At 39.1% G+C, this 17,200-nt stretch overlaps 2 protein-coding genes across 3 annotated transcripts in view; one reads left to right on the top strand and one right to left on the bottom strand.

Annotated features, from left to right (window-relative positions):
- LOC101864478 (dynein regulatory complex protein 1) overlaps positions 1 to 10,291 on the bottom strand; it is a 24,087-nt gene extending 13,796 nt beyond the window's left edge. The window contains exons 1-8 of the mRNA XM_005107030.3: positions 10,048 to 10,291; positions 7,123 to 7,323; positions 6,633 to 6,684; positions 5,888 to 5,944; positions 5,155 to 5,229; positions 4,875 to 5,012; positions 2,884 to 3,093; positions 2,024 to 2,163 (exon numbers count right to left, since the gene is read on the bottom strand). Of these exons, the coding sequence (XP_005107087.1) occupies positions 2,024 to 2,163; positions 2,884 to 3,093; positions 4,875 to 5,012; positions 5,155 to 5,229; positions 5,888 to 5,944; positions 6,633 to 6,684; positions 7,123 to 7,323; positions 10,048 to 10,163 (989 nt within the window). The 5' untranslated portion in view covers positions 10,164 to 10,291. The remainder of the gene's footprint in view (positions 1 to 2,023; positions 2,164 to 2,883; positions 3,094 to 4,874; positions 5,013 to 5,154; positions 5,230 to 5,887; positions 5,945 to 6,632; positions 6,685 to 7,122; positions 7,324 to 10,047) is intronic.
- A 174-nt stretch (positions 10,292 to 10,465) lies between these two features.
- Positions 10,466 to 17,200, top strand: part of LOC101864254 (60S ribosomal protein L11) — a 10,730-nt gene continuing 3,995 nt past the window's right edge. Inside the window, exons 1-4 of one of the 2 annotated variants that reach the window (XM_005107029.3) lie at positions 10,466 to 10,486; positions 12,356 to 12,509; positions 13,190 to 13,296; positions 16,937 to 17,084. In XM_005107029.3, the coding sequence (XP_005107086.1) occupies positions 10,481 to 10,486; positions 12,356 to 12,509; positions 13,190 to 13,296; positions 16,937 to 17,084 (415 nt within the window). In that variant the 5' untranslated portion in view covers positions 10,466 to 10,480. Of the gene's footprint in view, positions 10,487 to 12,313; positions 12,510 to 13,189; positions 13,297 to 16,936; positions 17,085 to 17,200 lie in introns of those variants that run through there. The other variant, XM_013087299.2, reaches the window with a different exon arrangement.

Here is a 17,200-nt window from a genome sequence, read left to right as displayed (position 1 = left end):
AAATTAAAAAAAAAAATGGTACCGTACGTAAAGTCCAGCTTACAAGTGTACGCGGTACTAGGAAGTGGAGAATGGCCAATGGGCAACGAGTTGTGTTGGACTAGAAGGAAAGGAGGTGCAGGCAGACAATTATAAAGAAGATTTTTTTCCGTCGCTGTCAGATTACGAACTCTGCACCTTTTGTACGAGAGGCAGACACCACGCCCCCCCCCTCTCTCTCTCTCTCTCTCTCTCTCTCTCTCTCTCTCTCTCTCTCTCTATCTATCTATCTATCTATCTATCTAACTCTCTCTCTTTCTTGCTCTCATTATATCTAAATTTCTTTCTCTCTCTCTTTTTCTTTCGATCTTTTTCACTCAGTCTGTTTCTTTATTTTCCTTTCACTATCATTTCTATTCCGCTACTTGTCTTTTGTTTCTTTCATTCTTTCTTTTTATATTTTTTCTCCTCCAGTCTCTGTTTGTCTATCTGTCGGTCTCTTTTTTCTATCGATCACCATTTTGTCTCTTTCTCGATCTTTAATTTATCTCTATCAATCTCTATCTACTCGTATGTTTCTATGTTTCCATCTATCTGACAATGTATTTGTCTGTGGATCTGTATGTTTTCTCTGTCTTTATGTCTCTTTTTTCTTTATCTACCTCTACTTTCCAATTGCTGTTTCTCTCACACACACACACACACACACACACACACACACACACACACACACAATACATACCTGTATTCTTTTCTCTCTTGCCTCTCTCACTTTCTCTCTTTCTCTCTCCTTTTCTTTCTTTTTCTCCTATCTATCTATCTAGAAGACATATGTGAACAAGTTAACTCTGACGAAGCTCGCCTCCTAAATTGTTAAATTGCGCCGAGAGGGGCGTAAAAACATCAACATTTTTAAAAGGTCACAGGCTCAACGAAATGAAGAATGCGAACTCGCGAACCAAGTCACCAAACGTGTTGTGACCTACGGGATGACAAGCTAGACACACACACACACACACACACACACACACACACACACACACACACACACAATAGCTCTAACGCTCAGTAACACAATGACATGCATAAATTTTTTTTTAAACAAAAAACTGACATATATTTCAGATATAAAGCTACAGCATTATAAATATACTTTTCTGAAAAACATTGTCTTCAACTTTAATTTAAATTGATCAATAATTAATTGAAAGAGACATTTTAACATCTAAATCCAAATTGTTCCAAAATTTTGGGGGACAGATGGAAAAAGCCCTTTCACCTAACATTGTTCTGAACCGAGGTATGCAGAGCTGATGGTCATTTGAAGACAATAAATAGAAATAGAAAGAGTGCAAGAAAGCTCTGACCAACCATCCACAGTTGAGCAGGTTATGACGGTCATAACAAGCTTGAAAATTAAAAGGAAACCTAAGGCTTAGATACATTGTAGAGGTAAAACAGAAAAATGGGTTGGACATGTCACATTGACATGAAAATACTTCTTTCGTAAAGCCACAAGAATGAAAGGTCATTTTTCAGGTAGCGTAACAGCTATATTGAAATCATTAAAATCTTGGAATATTTTAAACACACAGTCTGAAAGTACAATTTATGATAAAAGAGTCTCAATACCGAGCACGTAAGTAGCTGGTTTTATGACCCTGCGAGTGCTTTAACTGTAAGTGGCTAAGTGAGTAGTGAGTTTAGACTCAAGCAATGTCAAGCAAGTGTCGGTGACACGGGGATCAGATGGGTGGTCATTGGGATGTGTCCTTGAGCAAGACATGACAACCTTAGCTCAAAATACAGGGCGCTGCACAGTGGCGATCGACAGTGGCATTGTTGTAAACTGTTCTGTGTTTGTGTAATAGTGTGTATTTATGTATGTTATGCATGTATGTATTCATGCAAGTATGTATTTATGTATGTACATATTTATAATTATGTATTTATTTGCCATTGTAAAACAAGCCTTTCTGGGACAAATAAAAGTGTAATTTATGTTTTTATGTTTATGTCATTTCTTGTGCATTCTCCTCCTCACCTTGTGATCTTCCTCTTCTGCTGTGACTTTGTGATGGTGTTCTCGTCGTCTCTCTTCTTCAACACCTGGAAGTTGTACTCCAGTTTCTCCTGGTTCAACTGATACGTTGCTCTCATCTGCTGCAACTGCTGCTCAAGAATCTGAGAGCCAAAATGACAACGGTAATCTTTATACAAGCTATGGAAATTACTAATATTTATTCAAGCAGTGAAAATTAGAGTTATCTTTATTCAAGCAGTGAAAACTATTGTTTCTAAGCAAGCTTAGTAAAAGAAATAATTTTTTTTAATCTGAAAACAACTCTTTTTTTTACAGTCTAGTAGGAGCACTGAATACGTTTTGCTTTCCCCTTTATTATACTATTCAAGGAAAATCAGAAAAATATTAAAGTGGGGTTAAGATGGTAACTGATATCATGAAGAGTGATCATAAAACAAAATCAGTGATCTCAAAAGCCTACCTACACTGAATAGAGCGAGAAACTAAGCATGAGCGACTCAAATAATCTGAGTCTAGAAAACACATTACAATGGGAACTGGCAGACAAAATGAGTCAACATACATCACAGTGAATAGAAACAGACAAATAAATGATGTTTGCGAATCAAACTTTCGGCTCTTTTAACAGATTAATTTTTCCACATCAAGCCATGCAGCATTACCACACACCAGCAGCCATTTCTAGTCTACACCAACAATTTAAGCGTACAAAGAATTTACTTTGAATCAGGGGAAGACAAAGCACACCTTGATCGGTCATAATAAAAAACACAAGAAAAATAGTGATAGCTCACATTCGGTTGACCTTTAGTGAAACAAACCAAAACAAAAAAAAATTGGTGATGGGTATGGTATCTGACCTGCACATCTGTCTCCAGCCTGATCTTGACCATGTTGTACTCCTCCGCGTCCTGAACTCGCAAGTGCTGCAGCTGCTGTTCGAAATCATCCACTCTTTTGGAGCGAGCCACCAGGAACTCTTCCTCTTTTTCGCAGCGGAACCCCATCTTCTCCTCCCATTTCTTCTTTTGAAGCTCCAACAGTTCATTTCTCTCCATGACAAAAGCCCTCTGGAAGTTGGTAACGAAAAAATGGATAACGTTCACAACTGGTATTTAACAACTAAGCTTGCAGTACTTTGCAAATGTAGTATGGGTTTTTTTTCAATATACAGTCAAATATTGTCCAAGACAGACATCTATTGTCAGGGAGAAAAGTGATTATATTAAACAGGTGAAAGTCTTAGCTTCATAATATTTTGTTTTAAATGTAAGGGGGGGGGGGGAATGGTTGTTTGTACTTTCGAATGTACGAGGGGCTTAAAAAAGTTTTTTACCTGACCATGAAGAAATAAAGGTAGAAACCTGAAATTTAGTACTAAGCTTAGTCTTTTTTTCTGTAGTCGCCTCCCAGAGTTATACATGGTTGTCATCTGTGTATGACCTTGAAAAGACCTTGAGAATAGAGGACCCTCTCTATGTCAGAAAACCAGCCCTCTACCGCTTCTTTGACCTCATCATCACTTTTTTTATACCAAAATTTTATCACAGCATAGGATGGGCAATCAGTTCCATATACGCCATGCAGTAAAAATATCCTGTAGTTGCTTGCCTTGCAAGAACAAATACTTCATTACAGCCCAACGCTCAATTTTCTCAATTTTTTTGTTTAAATTGCCGAACAACATACCCCTATTCACTTACAGCACGCTGGTGGTAAAACCAGTAATCTGAAATTCCCCAAAATTTACAAGCATTCCAGAAAGATGATTGTTGGCTTTCACCCCAAATTTCAGCTTTCTACCTTTATTCCTTTATGGTCAGGTAAAAAACTTTTGGTATGCCCCTCGTATGTTCCACCAAGATTTCCAAAATTAGGAGATTAACTCTTAAGAACAGAAAGGTCAAAAACTGTCTGGGAGGTCCATTTGTCATCTACTTCCACCTACCTAGAACTCTCTTCCACAACATTTGAAAGTCATGAAGTCAGAGCAAAATTTAAAACTCAATTTTTAAAATACCTTATGAAATACCATCTCGATAGTTAGTCCTTTTTATTCTCAGTACTATCTATTACATTCATAAATGTGACGTGCATATCGGCATCAGTTGTACTCTGACAGTATAAAAGTCTGCTTATGTGTCAGTGTTAGCTTAAAGAGTGCATGAATGCACTTTCATGGACATATTTTGAGTTAAGATGAAGGTGTTGTAAGGTGAATAGAGCTGTATTGTACAGGAGTGGGCACTATAGAAGCTATCTTCTTCATTAGTCTCCCACATAACATTCAAGAACTCATTGTACCATACACACCATCACGTGAACAAAGATCCAGAGGCTCTAGACTAATTTCAACACCTCGGGTGTCACTGAAGAAATATGGTGAGAGAGCTTTTTCTTTTTCAGGGCCAACAGTTTGGAACACTATCCCTCATGATTTGAGAAGCGAAATAAAACTTGATACCTTCAAAAGGGGACTCAAAACACATTTATTTAAGAAATATTTTACTTAATGGACAGTACCTTTGCCTTTTTGTATGAGCATTTTTTATTGTCTGAAAGAATGTTGCTGTCAAAAAGTAAGCACATGATGAATTTGTATGGTGTTAGAATGAATGCGTTTTTAATCTCCTATGTACGCCTTGGGCCCATGCTGTGGAGAAAGGCGGGATACTAATGCTCTTATAATTATTATTATTATTATTATCAATATTATCACCAATATCGACACTGCATCCCTCTCAGCCCGGATTGGCCCCTAACAGACAGTTGAAAGCTGTTTTCTAAAGTAGCTAAAATGTGATGAGAGGGGTGTAAAAAAACATCTAAATAAACAATAAAAAGAGCCTACCTCAATCTGTGCTAACTCCTCCCGCTGGGCTTTCTGTAGGTTGTCCACCTGTTCGTTTTGTCTCTCTATCATCAGATCTACATCCTCCGCCATCTTTTTCAGGTCTTTTACGTACAGATCATCTTTAGCTTTCAGGTCCTGAAAGTTTGTTGAAGTAAATGAATAAATAAATTCCACACTTTACTGATTCCCCGAAGGAAATTCCACTCACAATGGCATACATACATACAAACAATGACATAACATATCTGCTATAAAAAAGAGAGAGAGGGGTCTTTACCTGCTGAAATTCGGTGATCAATTTGTTTTTCTCATCGTTCATGGCATCACAAGACCTCTTTTGCTGGAGCAGCATCTACAGAGATCAAATACATATCATCATTGATCAGAAAAATATTATACTCCATTACATTTTGTTGATGGCTTGAACAGTTTCATATATTGACATTTGGGAAAAGTAACTTTACATGATGCAAACAGATATACCTCATTCTGGACGTTGTTTTTGTTTCTTGTTTGACATTTGAAACCATTTGGATGCACTTGATTTGTAACCCAGCAAACCATTTTGAGGGTAGAGAAATAAAACCGCTTTTACAGATGGGTAGCAAACTTTTTAATAGCAAGTCACATACCAATGGAAAGGTAATTGAATGTTGATGCTCACTGACATGACAAAAGTAATAGAATTTTTAAAAATGCAATAAGTTCAGATGTATTCCCTGGAAGTTACAGATATTTATGATACGTTCGAGAAGAGATATACATTCCAGATGATAAGAGATACCAATGGAAATTGTCTGATTATGGCAGATAATAATAATAATAACTTTGACAAGCAAATTTTACCTGAAATACGCAGCCTTCATGAATTTGTTTTAATATTTCTTAGATTTAAAAACATTGAATAAGAAATATTTTCCTTAACGACACGATTTTCAATTCTGGTAATTTTTCAAAAATTAAATTTCTCATTTTTTTCAGTGATGTACACACTTGTTTTTTCAACGCACCTCATGAAGGGATTGCGGAACCTCCTTCTGCAGAGCAGACTCCCACTTCTTGGTGATCTAGAAAAGACAAGAGAAACATTCTCAATACAGGTAGTTTTCGATCTATTTCCCTTTCCCTTATTCCCCCCACCATCCCTACAAGATTACTTCTAGTTTAGAAATTAGATAACATAACATTATTTAGAACCACTGGTCTCACAGCAACTCAAACAAAACAGATTTCCCTGAGCTTTTTGTAGGTTGTTTTTGGACGAATCGGAAACGTGCGTGTTATGTTGTCATGTGTGTGGTGTGCAGCAAAAGTGTGATCGAGAACGCACTCCCGTCGAGAAGCGGAATTGCGCGTGAGTGAACTGTGTTGCTAGTGGGAGACGGTGGTAGTTAGTCTGGTTAGACACCGGTCATGGTAAGTGTGTGTGGACTGTAAAAATTCATAAAAGAGGATCTATAGCTGAAGAAGAATATCTCAGTGACCTGACGTGCGTATAGGTAAGAACCAGCTATCTTGTTACTATTTTGCTAGACATGTGTTACTGTGAGAGAGTTGTTGAATCAATGCAAATTCTATAAATGAAATCCACCTGCCAAAAAACACTACATCATGTTATTCCATAGATTTATCAAAGTATTATCTTAGAGCATGGGAACCTCATTCTTCCAAAACCCCAAATACAATAGAAACAACATGTTTTTCATCTAAGGATAATGCAAGACTCGAAATCTTACAATTTTATTTTCAACAAACCTCTTCAAACCTCTCAGCTGCTGATTTGGCCTCAGCTTCCAGTTTCTCTTTCCTGTTTAAAAAAAGACAAAGTATTGCAACAATAAGTTTTCTCACCAACAATAGTAATGAATATTTGTACACAGAAAACAAAATCATTATTAGATGTAGCCTACAATTTTAGCTTCTTGCTTCCAAAACATTGCCAGGTCTCCAAAATTCATTTACAATTATCAACTCACTCAAGACTCATCAAAGCACACTCCTGACAACTACCAAAAAGCTCCAATACATTTTGAATACATATCTGTTATCAGAATTTAGTTTTGGGAGGTTTTTTTGGGTTGTTTTTTTTATGAGAAAGGAGAGCTATACTAAAAAGAAATAGAAATTTGTAATAAATCTTGGAATACCTGAAAGGCATTTCATCAATACAAGTGTACTAACAGGATACTAGTCTTTCAGGATAAAAAGGGGATGGATTCACTTAATGAGACTTAGAGACAACTACCTATGTCGCTTGGCTTCTTCTTCAATAGTGCGTCTGGCAGCTTCTCTGGCATCGCCAGCCACTCTGATGTTGGTGACCAGTTCAAATCCATCCTTACGAAGTTTTGTTAACCGCAAACGGCTGTCTTCGATCTGTTTGCGGCTCTTGCTGATTTCTTCCTTGACCTCCTTCTGTTCATTTAAGTCCTCACCAAGCAAAACCCTGTAAAGTAAATTATGTACCGGTTCATCAATGATTAAATTGTCAAAACTGTCAAACAGAACGACAGAGCAGACACAACAAAAGAGAGAAAAACAAATTTTTGCAGTTTTTGTTTTTTGTTTTTGTAAAGTGTTTTACGGCGCTCGCAACTGCATAGGTCATATGAGCGCGCGGGACATACCTAATATTTTCAGTTGGTAGGAAATTTAGAATTTTGCCCGGGTGGCGGCCGAAGCCTACTCTTAGCGAGTTTAGACCACCAAGGGATCTTTAACGTGCGCAACTTGCACACGGGCCCTCCGAGATTTTTCGCCCTTGTCCGAGAAGGCTAGGTGTAGATCTTTCCTACCAGAAGATCAGGGGTGTGGCAGAAAGACAGCAGTAAGGAGGAGCCAAGGATTAGCAGTAGAAAGGCTACAGAAAGAGTCAGGAGCCCAGAGGAGGGGGCAAAGGAGGTGAGGGGGTGGTGGCAGAAAGTGGAATTGAAAGCAGACAACAGAACATTGCTATGAGCAAGGAAAGGAGGTGAAAGGAGACAATTTTAGAGAAGAAAATTTTTTGGTCGCTACCCGGATTCGAACCCGGGACCTTTGAATGAGAGGCCAACACCTTAACCTCTAGGCCACGAGAGCAGTGTCTGTGTAAATGGACAAGTGTGTAGAGGGCTCAGTCTAGAGTCAAGCAGAGGGCTTGGTCAAGAAAATGCTTGACTAAATATTGTTGTCAGTTATCAAATATTACATATGTATGTACCCGTATTTTTGTTGATAGGTCTATCTATTTTATTCTTTCCTCTAAAGGCAAAGACAGAGAGGCCACCGAATAAGTTTCAGCGTATCGGTCACATATTCACTCTATGTCGATCTTTCCGAGGGTAGAACATACAGAACACATATTATTTTCAGCCTGTGTAGTCTGTCCCGCTGACCTAGATACAGATTTGACAGGTTGGGCTTTGAGTTTTGTGCTATGAACAACTGTCGTGTTGTAAATTCCAACATGTTGTCTTCTTCGGGTGAAGAATTTTTAACCTTGGATTTGGATAGCATTCTTGGAAAATTGGGGATGAAATAAACTGACATGCAAATGCTACTTACCTGCATTTTTTACCTCAATTGCGGTTTCTTTCCACAGCTTGTTTGTGGTTATTTGATTTGCATAACATTAAATTTATCTCTTTTATCCCATACAGCGGAAATCAAGGCATCCACATCCATTGTTCATGCTAAAATAATAGCAAAATATGTGAATAACTGTGCTTCTTGAACACACACATACAAACACACACACATACTCACGCGCGCCGCATGCACAACATACAGAGCTCACCTCTCCATAATTTTTTTAAAAATATTTCACAAACTCAAATTTTGTTCAGTGATGCTGTAGAATTTGGGTCGCTGACTTTAAAAATCTAATCAGATTTTGTCTCCGATGTTTCTCTGTTGAGATGATGGTCAGTTGAAAAAGTTCCTGGTCCAGCCCTATGACGTCACACATCCGGTGACGGCCCACTGACGGGGCACTCCTGTGCACCGAGCAGCGGCTTTTGATGAGTAGGAATAAAAATGTAATTCCAATAAAATAAGCTGCCACCGATCCCGCAGAGAGTAGGCCGTGTCCTGGTCATGCTTGCAGAAACTCAATAGATTGATTCTTATAACTTACGGTGCCTAGTGGTTAGGTGACAGAAATTGGCCGCCTTTGTGTTTTCCCACTTACTCCGCAAACCTACATCACTCCCTCAGATCTTGCAGCTCATCACGCAAGAGCAAAATTCACTCATTATGCAAAAGCAAAATTCACTCATTATATCTATTAAGATACAATTTGTGAATTGATTGTGAGCAATAAATGAGTTCACCATTCAAACACTGCAATGGTGAATACTTGTACTCACATAGTGGAAAGGAATGGGGTAGCCTACTGATCATAATTCAAGTTCAGTTTTACTTTGCTGAGTGTAAGCGATCTCTCTGAATTGTGACCATATGAAAATGATAAAAATGAACAAAGGGAAGTTAATCTTCAGATATTGCAAGATATAAAATGATACGACCTCCCCCCCCCCCTCTTTACACACACACACACACACAACTTGATGTCTACGGCCAGTGTCTTTATTGCCATATCATGCCATAGTCTTCACAACATAAAAATCCCATATATGATAATATACGGTATTATTGCAGAAGTGGACCCAACTTATGCAGACTACTTTGTTAATGTTTTTGTAGGTTTTAGGGTGTGTTATTAATGAATATGACATTCAAAACTATCGCAAATGCCCCGTTTGCGAGATAATGATACCGATATTGTAGGTTTGCATGGTGTTTTACCGAAGGAGGAAGTGTGCCTGAAATGTAATACGCAGTGCTCATTTCGTGAGGATAAGTGTTTATGCCGCTGCAGGAAGAGTCTTGTGATTCCTTAGACAACAATTTTTAAGTGTTCTTTCTTGGATAATTGCAAAGAGCAGTGTGAGTAGGCTAAGGTAAGAGAATAAGGTTGTTTTTTTTTGGGGGGGGGGTTCTTTTTCTCCTTTAAAACCGATAGAGTTATAATATAATAGGATCCCAACGGAGGGTTATATGGGCCTATTTTTTCACATCGCAAAATTCAAGAAAATCGCAAATTTATGCCTCTTTGCGAGATGGGTCCAATACTGCAAAATTACCTAATTAAAAGGGCCTATACCCCATATCAGTATCAGGTGAAACTTACTTTCGGGCAGCTTCAACACGTTTAGAAATTCTTATTCTACGTGCTGCAATACGTTCCTCTAAGTCATTGGAGTCTACAGAAGGTCCAACATCTTCTTCTTCACTGCCAGAACTCATCTTGAGCGATGTGTGTATTCTGTGCTTTACAACAGAAAGCCTGTCACAGAGAGGTTTACTGTGTTGCTATGTAGAAACAATGGGTCACGTGACAAAGTCGCACAAAGAACTTCCTGTTTTGGGGGTCAATGTTGTTATATGTCAAACTAAATTCTGTCATATTTTTGGTAGAAAAATGTAAAATGTATAAATTATATCTCATTCATACGTTTGTAGTGTTTTCTTTGCCTATTTTAATGAAAACAATTTGATTTATTTTACGACATTACGCACATCATTCGTAGAAAACTAAAACTACTTCCTTTTAGACTTTCAACATGGCGGTGGGTACCTCTTTTCCTTGTCGTACTTTTATATCTGTCATCATCTTTGATCTGCTATACTTTCTAGGGTGATTTGTGTACTGAGTGCTTGCCATATTTCCATTTTAGGTTTTTGGAATTATGTTTGCACCCATGGGCCTCACAGAATCCCGTTAAATAAACTTCATGCAACGTACCCTAGTTTCTGTTTATGTTCTGCTTTTCGGCGAGTGTTCTTTCAATGCCACTTGCTATGTTATCAGAAATTAGGGGAAGTATTCTTCTGGTACTTGAACCATTAGCACAAACTTTATGGTGTAATAAAGACTAACTACATGAATTGTCTGTTATGTTTGTGAAAGGGATAGATTCTATGGGACCATTGGGTTGGAAGCAGATTCTGTCTCCAATTCTGTGGGGATTGCGATTTCAGTCGTGACCAAAAAATGCACGACACTGTTCAGTGTCTTGAGTGTAGGCCTAGATTTAGATCTAGATCTAGATATCTAGTAGTAGATTCTAGATCTAGAGAGAATCTAGATTCTAGTGTAGACTAGTGATTGAGTAACTTGAGTGAAGCTTCAAATCACTGACCGCTGAAGACAGGCCGGGATACCACCAACATAACATTCAATTAGAATAATTGGATCTGTAGGCCTACCTCTCAAAACCATTAATTGTCATTGTCAAGTCTTGAGTGTGTGGGTGTGTTTCCTCAGTCCACATTTAGCTACGCTGATCTTGTAGTTCCATTCGTTGAAGTTTATACATTGCAGCATTTGTTTACATCCAGAGAAGAAATCTGAAAGTTTAGTCAGTTTAGATGACCAAATAGGCAACACAAAGAACAGGGATGCAACCCAACTGCTAAACAGCAAATTATGGTCAAATTCTGGGGGGCATGCCCCCCCCCCCCCCCCCACTCTTGACTCTTGGGGGCCCAAACCGGCAAATAACAATTCCTTTGGCTTTGCTTGGATTTTGATTTTCTGAGTGTTCCCTTCCAGTCTTACGCTAAGTTCACTCAACGATTACCTGGCAATTCAGGGTCTCGGGCGTTCAGCTTTGGGCTTTAACGAACGAAGCTACAACTACAGTTCAGTGAGCACCGAGCACACCTCTGTAATTGGCCCAAATATAGATGAGGTATTTTTGTCATCTTCTGAGAGTTGACTAGATCTAGATCTCACCGTGGCTGGCCCGCTTTGCTGCTTAGCCTTAGCACGCGATGGGCTACGTCACTAAGGTTTCACCGCTGACTGCTTGGGCTGTGTGAGTTTGTGTGTGTACAACTTTCAGGAGAAGGTAAATTTATGGAACAAGAATTGCTGAGATTGTTATAACACAAATTAATACAACAACAAAAACAAACACGGCGAGATTTAGTCAACAGTTACTGGTGAGGGAAACCCCGGAAGACGACAAAAATAGTTGTCGTAAGTACGTCATCTATATTTGGGTCTATTGCAGGTGTGCAAGGTGCTCGCTGTTGCGAGTTTCCTCCCTGACTATTCTTTAATCAAAGAAGTGAAATTATAGATTAGTAGAAGAGATCTTGGTCTTGTAGTAGAGTAGTAGTGATACCACTGAGGACTACTATACTAAATCTAGTAGTAGCCTGGTAAAGTAATAGTTGTTTATGTAACCTATGAGTAGTTGGCTTTGCTCTCCATTGAAATTATCTTTATAGCTTCACATAGTACATAGGCATACAAGTAGAGTAGATCTACTCGTATTTAAGTAGGTCTACTGTATTTGTCACATGTCTTTTGTTCTTGAAATGGAATCAAACTTGACAACAGATCAACTTGCACAATGCCTCTTTTATTATTGGTGTTATTGGTTTCTATTCTAGACCTGTCAATGATTGGTTTTTCTTCTTCTCTTCAGGATAAGGAGAAAGCAAACAAGATCAATGTGATGAGAGAGCTGCGTATCCGCAAGCTCTGTCTCAACATTTGTGTGGGAGAGTCTGGTGATAGGCTGACCCGTGCTGCCAAAGTGCTGGAACAGCTGACTGGACAAACACCCGTCTTCTCTAAAGGTCTTGTCTTTATGAAATCTGTTGTCCATTAGTTTTGCTTTGCAGATAGACCTACAGTTATCTCTGCCAGGGAACCCACTTATTTGGAGGGGGGGGGGGCATATTTCAAGAGGCACAGCTCGTATCCTACCACTTTGTGTCCTGGGTATAACGCTTGCTTAAATTCTAATGAAGTACAGTTCCCATGGGAGATCCTGCTGCCGAGGGGAAGGTGAAGAACAATTGTTTTGGGGTTTTTTTTAATGTGTGCGTGCATGTTTGGGAGTCCTTTAAGTTGCTTGGGGTGGCATTATTGAGAGTAAGTGGCTTCGCGCTTTTGAGTTTCCTGGTATTTGTGTTTTGAAACTGAAACATTACCAGTGGTAGTGCTTAGTTATTAATGAAGGAAAATAATGACCACGATGATACCAGCTTTTGCAAGGCCATTGGATGCTTTTACCAATACAGCTCACATGCCTTAGAAACATTGTGTAAGTGTGCATGTTATGTGATTGTGAAGAACAAGTGATTGGCTTGTCCTCCCTGGTCAACTGTTGGTTGTTATTGATCCAGCATTATATTGGCCTTTGCTGTGGTATCAAAAACCTTTAACTGTTTCGTTTGTTGTTTCCTTGTTTTACAGTTCAGGTTATTATTGACATATGGACTTTTATTTCAAAATATTTTCTTCCTTGTTTCAGCTCGCTACACTGTGAGATCTTTTGGAATCAGGCGTAATGAGAAAATCGCTGTTCACTGCACAGTCCGTGGGGCTAAGGCAGAGGAAATTCTGGAGAAGGGCCTGAAGGTTAGTTCTGCAGGATCCCTGTCCCCTGTGTTTGGACTGGTGGGGATGTCATACTGATATTGCTTAAATTAATGTAGTAAATAGTTACCTGTTGACTGGGGATCATTTAGGAATGAATGTCAGAAACTGGGAAGGTCAACAAGCATTGACTAAAATTCTGCTGCGTCGCAGAATTTGTCGAGGGTGCTGCTGTTTGCTAGTTGCCGCGATAATGTTTCTATTAATTTTTAATTGTTCCGTGATGTTAATTTGTTGTGCTGTAGCTGGTGAGAAGAGGAAATCAGTCTCAGGGTGTCAAATGTGTGACTGAATTGACAACGGCATTACTTTGTTTCGACAAGTTGATACAGTCTTTATTTAGTCATTGCTTTGTAATGGGTGTGTCAAATATGCATGCAAACATATTTTTTTTTTAAATTATGGCTGCACACTGGCACGGGCTTTTGTTTCACTTGACTAAAGTCTGACTAAGATACTGCTGTGCTACATCAACTCCCTGTTTGCAACACGGCCTGGCTAGTTGTAGCTGTGGCTGTTACTATTTACAGGGGACACCAACATTAGTTCTATTTATTAAAAAATTGTAGTCCTGTTACTTTGAGTGTTACCTTATTCGTGGATGTTTAGCATGTACTCTGGTGTGGTTTGCTCCTTCTTTCTTATCAAAACATCTGTCACCCTTATCTCTCCTTTTTCTGTTGCTTACTCTATTGTAACACCTAAATCTTCAGCGCTTATATAAATCTTATTGTGTTACAGGAGTTAAAAAATTTTTTTTTTTAAACTATACTTTTTCAAGTTTTCAAAGGGCTTCACCGGCCCTGGTTATAATTTATTGCTTGCTAAAAACTCGACAGGGGTCTGTGCTCATCCTCAGTCATCGAAATTTCTATGGGTGGCTGTCTTTGAAAGTAGTGGTGCTTTTTGTGTGTATGAAAGGCTTGGTACTTGGTGGTCTCGTGTGGTTTTGGCACATTCATTTATTTTGAGACTGGTTCTTTTAAGTGCTAAATTTTATGTTATAATAATCAATGTATCACCGAATCTTTATAAAAATCGATTGTTTTCTTTCTCTTCGTTTGAATGTTTATTTAGCACTTGATCAATGTTGCAAGTTTGTGATACAGTTGTTGAGCTGACGATGGGTCTCGTTTTTTAGACTAGCACACTGGCACGGGCTTTTGTTTCACTTGACTCAAAGTCTGACTAAGATACAGTTGTGCTACATCAACTCCCTGTTTGCAACACGGCCTGGCTAGTTGTAGCTGTGGCTGTTACTATTTATAGGGGACACCGGCATTAGTTCTGTGTATCACATTTGTCCTCGGGATGAACAACAAATTGTCTCTTAGGTCATTGTTCAGACTTGGATGTTTGTCTCTCTGTCCTCATGGCTATGTGGAAGATGGTTGAAAACTGTTTTACTTACTATCTTACTATCTTTTTCTTTCCCTATAGTTTTTTCTATAGTGCTATAAATTTTATTTTCCAAACGGTACTAATGCACATTAAATATGTTATTGCTCAGCGATACTTTGTCATGTTTTAAAGCTGGGCCCTGGTCCTGAAGTTATTGCTAAATAATCGACAGGCTTTGTGAGTCATCCTCTGGGATCAAAGTTCTCATTCTCTTTTGGAAAGGGGTGGTGTTTTTTGTTTTCATTGTTGAAAGGCTTGTGTTGATTAGAATTTGGGACTGACAGGTGCTTTAATATAAATTTGTGTTATTGTCAATATAAATCACTGAGCTTTGTTGAGTATTGGGTCTACTGAATTTTTCTTTCGCTTTATTTAAAGGTTTATGCAACACCTTATCAATGCTGAACATTTATTATATAGTTTTTGAGTCTTGTGTTTATAATTTGCACACTGGCACGGGCTTTTGTTTCACTTGACTAAAGTCTGACTAAGATACTGTTGTGCTACATCAACTCCCTGTTTGCAACACGGCCTGGCTTGTTGTAACTGTGGCTGTTACTATTTACAGGGGACACTGATGAAATTCTTGCTACTGTTTGTTTTAGCAGTATTTCTAGTTGTTTGAATTTCTCCACTATTGTGTTGTGGTTTGTTTGGGTTTTTTGCTACTCGGTTTGCAGGGTTCTTTCAAGAGTAAGTAGGTGGCTAGGAGACCCTCGGGTGGGGTTTGACTTTGCTCTTCAATGTCAGTCTTCTCTCTCCTGTTCTCCATCACTTTTTCCTTTTCATCATTTGTATTAAAATTGACATGAGTATTCCCATCAAATTGAATCACTTTTCATACTGTCCAACGGATAGACAATGCGAGCACATGGTCTGTCTAGAAGCGGTAGCCCACTGTGTCATTTTATCTGTTTACATGGCTTGCAGGACTGGCAGTGTGACTAGTCTTTGTGTAATGTTTGCATAATTCAAGGCTTGTTACATGTACAGGAAAATGGCTTGCATGTGTTTCAAGAAATAACATAATAACAGATTTGATTGGTATTGTTTGAAGATCTGTATTGTTTATTGAAACTATTTTTCTCGATGAGAGTAGATATCGAACTTTGGAAGACAAGCACACTGGCACAGGCTTTTGTTTCACTTGACTCAAGTCTGACTAAGATACTGTTGTGCTACATCAACTCCCTGTTTGCAACACGGCCTGGCTTGTTGTAGCTGTGGCTGTTACTATTTACATGGGACACTGATGATTGTTGTTCACATTGGATTAATAGTCTTGCTTGTAGCGGGTGGTTGGAGGGCGCCTCTGGTACGTCCTGCTTCTTTGCTTTTTTTGTTGTTGTCCGTCTTTTCTTACTTTACCCAGCACTAAATGATCATTATTGTGTCGATGTGCTTCTCTTTACTCAAGCTCTTGCTTGTAAACAGCTTAACAGTAACAGGGTCATTGGTGTGTGGATGCATTTTTCAACGTAGATTGAAAAGGATTGTTTGTAGTACTATCTTTCTTTGGGTTTGAGTCATGGTTTGGTGAAGCTGATAAGTAAGTAAAATTCTGCCAAGCCCCCCACAGGGCCCAGGGATTGTCTCAATGTCTCTTTTGGCAGTCCAATTTATTTTGATTATCCATCTGTCTTTGTGGGTGCTGGTCTGCTCCTTCGTTCGTATCAAAACATGTATCGCCCTTATCTCTCCTCCTTTCATGGGGGGGGTTCTGAAATACCTCCAGTCTACGGCACTTTATGACCTATTTGTGTTGGGAGTGGGAAGGGAAATGGCTTTTCTTTGTTTCAGTGTCCTGTCTGTCTGTAGTAACCATGGGTCAAGCCACCATCTCTCCTCCCCGTCCCTATGCACACGCACCTTCTCGACCATACGCGCTCTTTTGCACACTGTACCCCTTTGTCGTATCATGTCTGATGACTTGTGTGAATCATTCCCGTGGGTGGTTGGCGGGTGCTCTGGTGTGGTTTCTCTTCTTCGTTCTTATCAAACATCTATTGTCTTTGTCTCCCCATCTCTTTCGTTTTTGTTTGTTACTCTTTTGTAACACCCCTAATTCCTAATCTTCGGCACTTACATGACCTTTTAAAGCCTTTTTGTGTTTGTTACTCTCCTGTAACACCTCTAATCTTCGACACTTACATGACCTTATTGTGTTGCAAATGCCGTAATACACTTACTAAAACTAAAACAAATGAATAATTCCCCCCAGGTACGTGAGTACGAGTTGAGGAGGAACAACTTCTCTGCCACCGGCAACTTTGGCTTCGGTATCCAGGAACACATTGACTTGGGCATCAAGTACGACCCTGGCATTGGCATCTACGGCATGGACTTCTACATTGTGCTGGGACGCCCTGGTGGGTAGTCTTCATCTTTCTGGTGGTTGACTCTTTATTGTTCTTTTCAAACAAATCTGTAGCATCACAGACCCTTTTTTTTCTTCCTCATCTCTCTCTCCTTCTCTTCCCCCCCC

Source organism: Aplysia californica, unplaced genomic scaffold (genome assembly GCF_000002075.1).
Source record: "Aplysia californica isolate F4 #8 unplaced genomic scaffold, AplCal3.0 scaffold00570, whole genome shotgun sequence".
Taxonomy (NCBI): domain Eukaryota; kingdom Metazoa; phylum Mollusca; class Gastropoda; order Aplysiida; family Aplysiidae; genus Aplysia; species Aplysia californica.
This window is presented reverse-complemented; position numbering and strand designations above follow the sequence as displayed.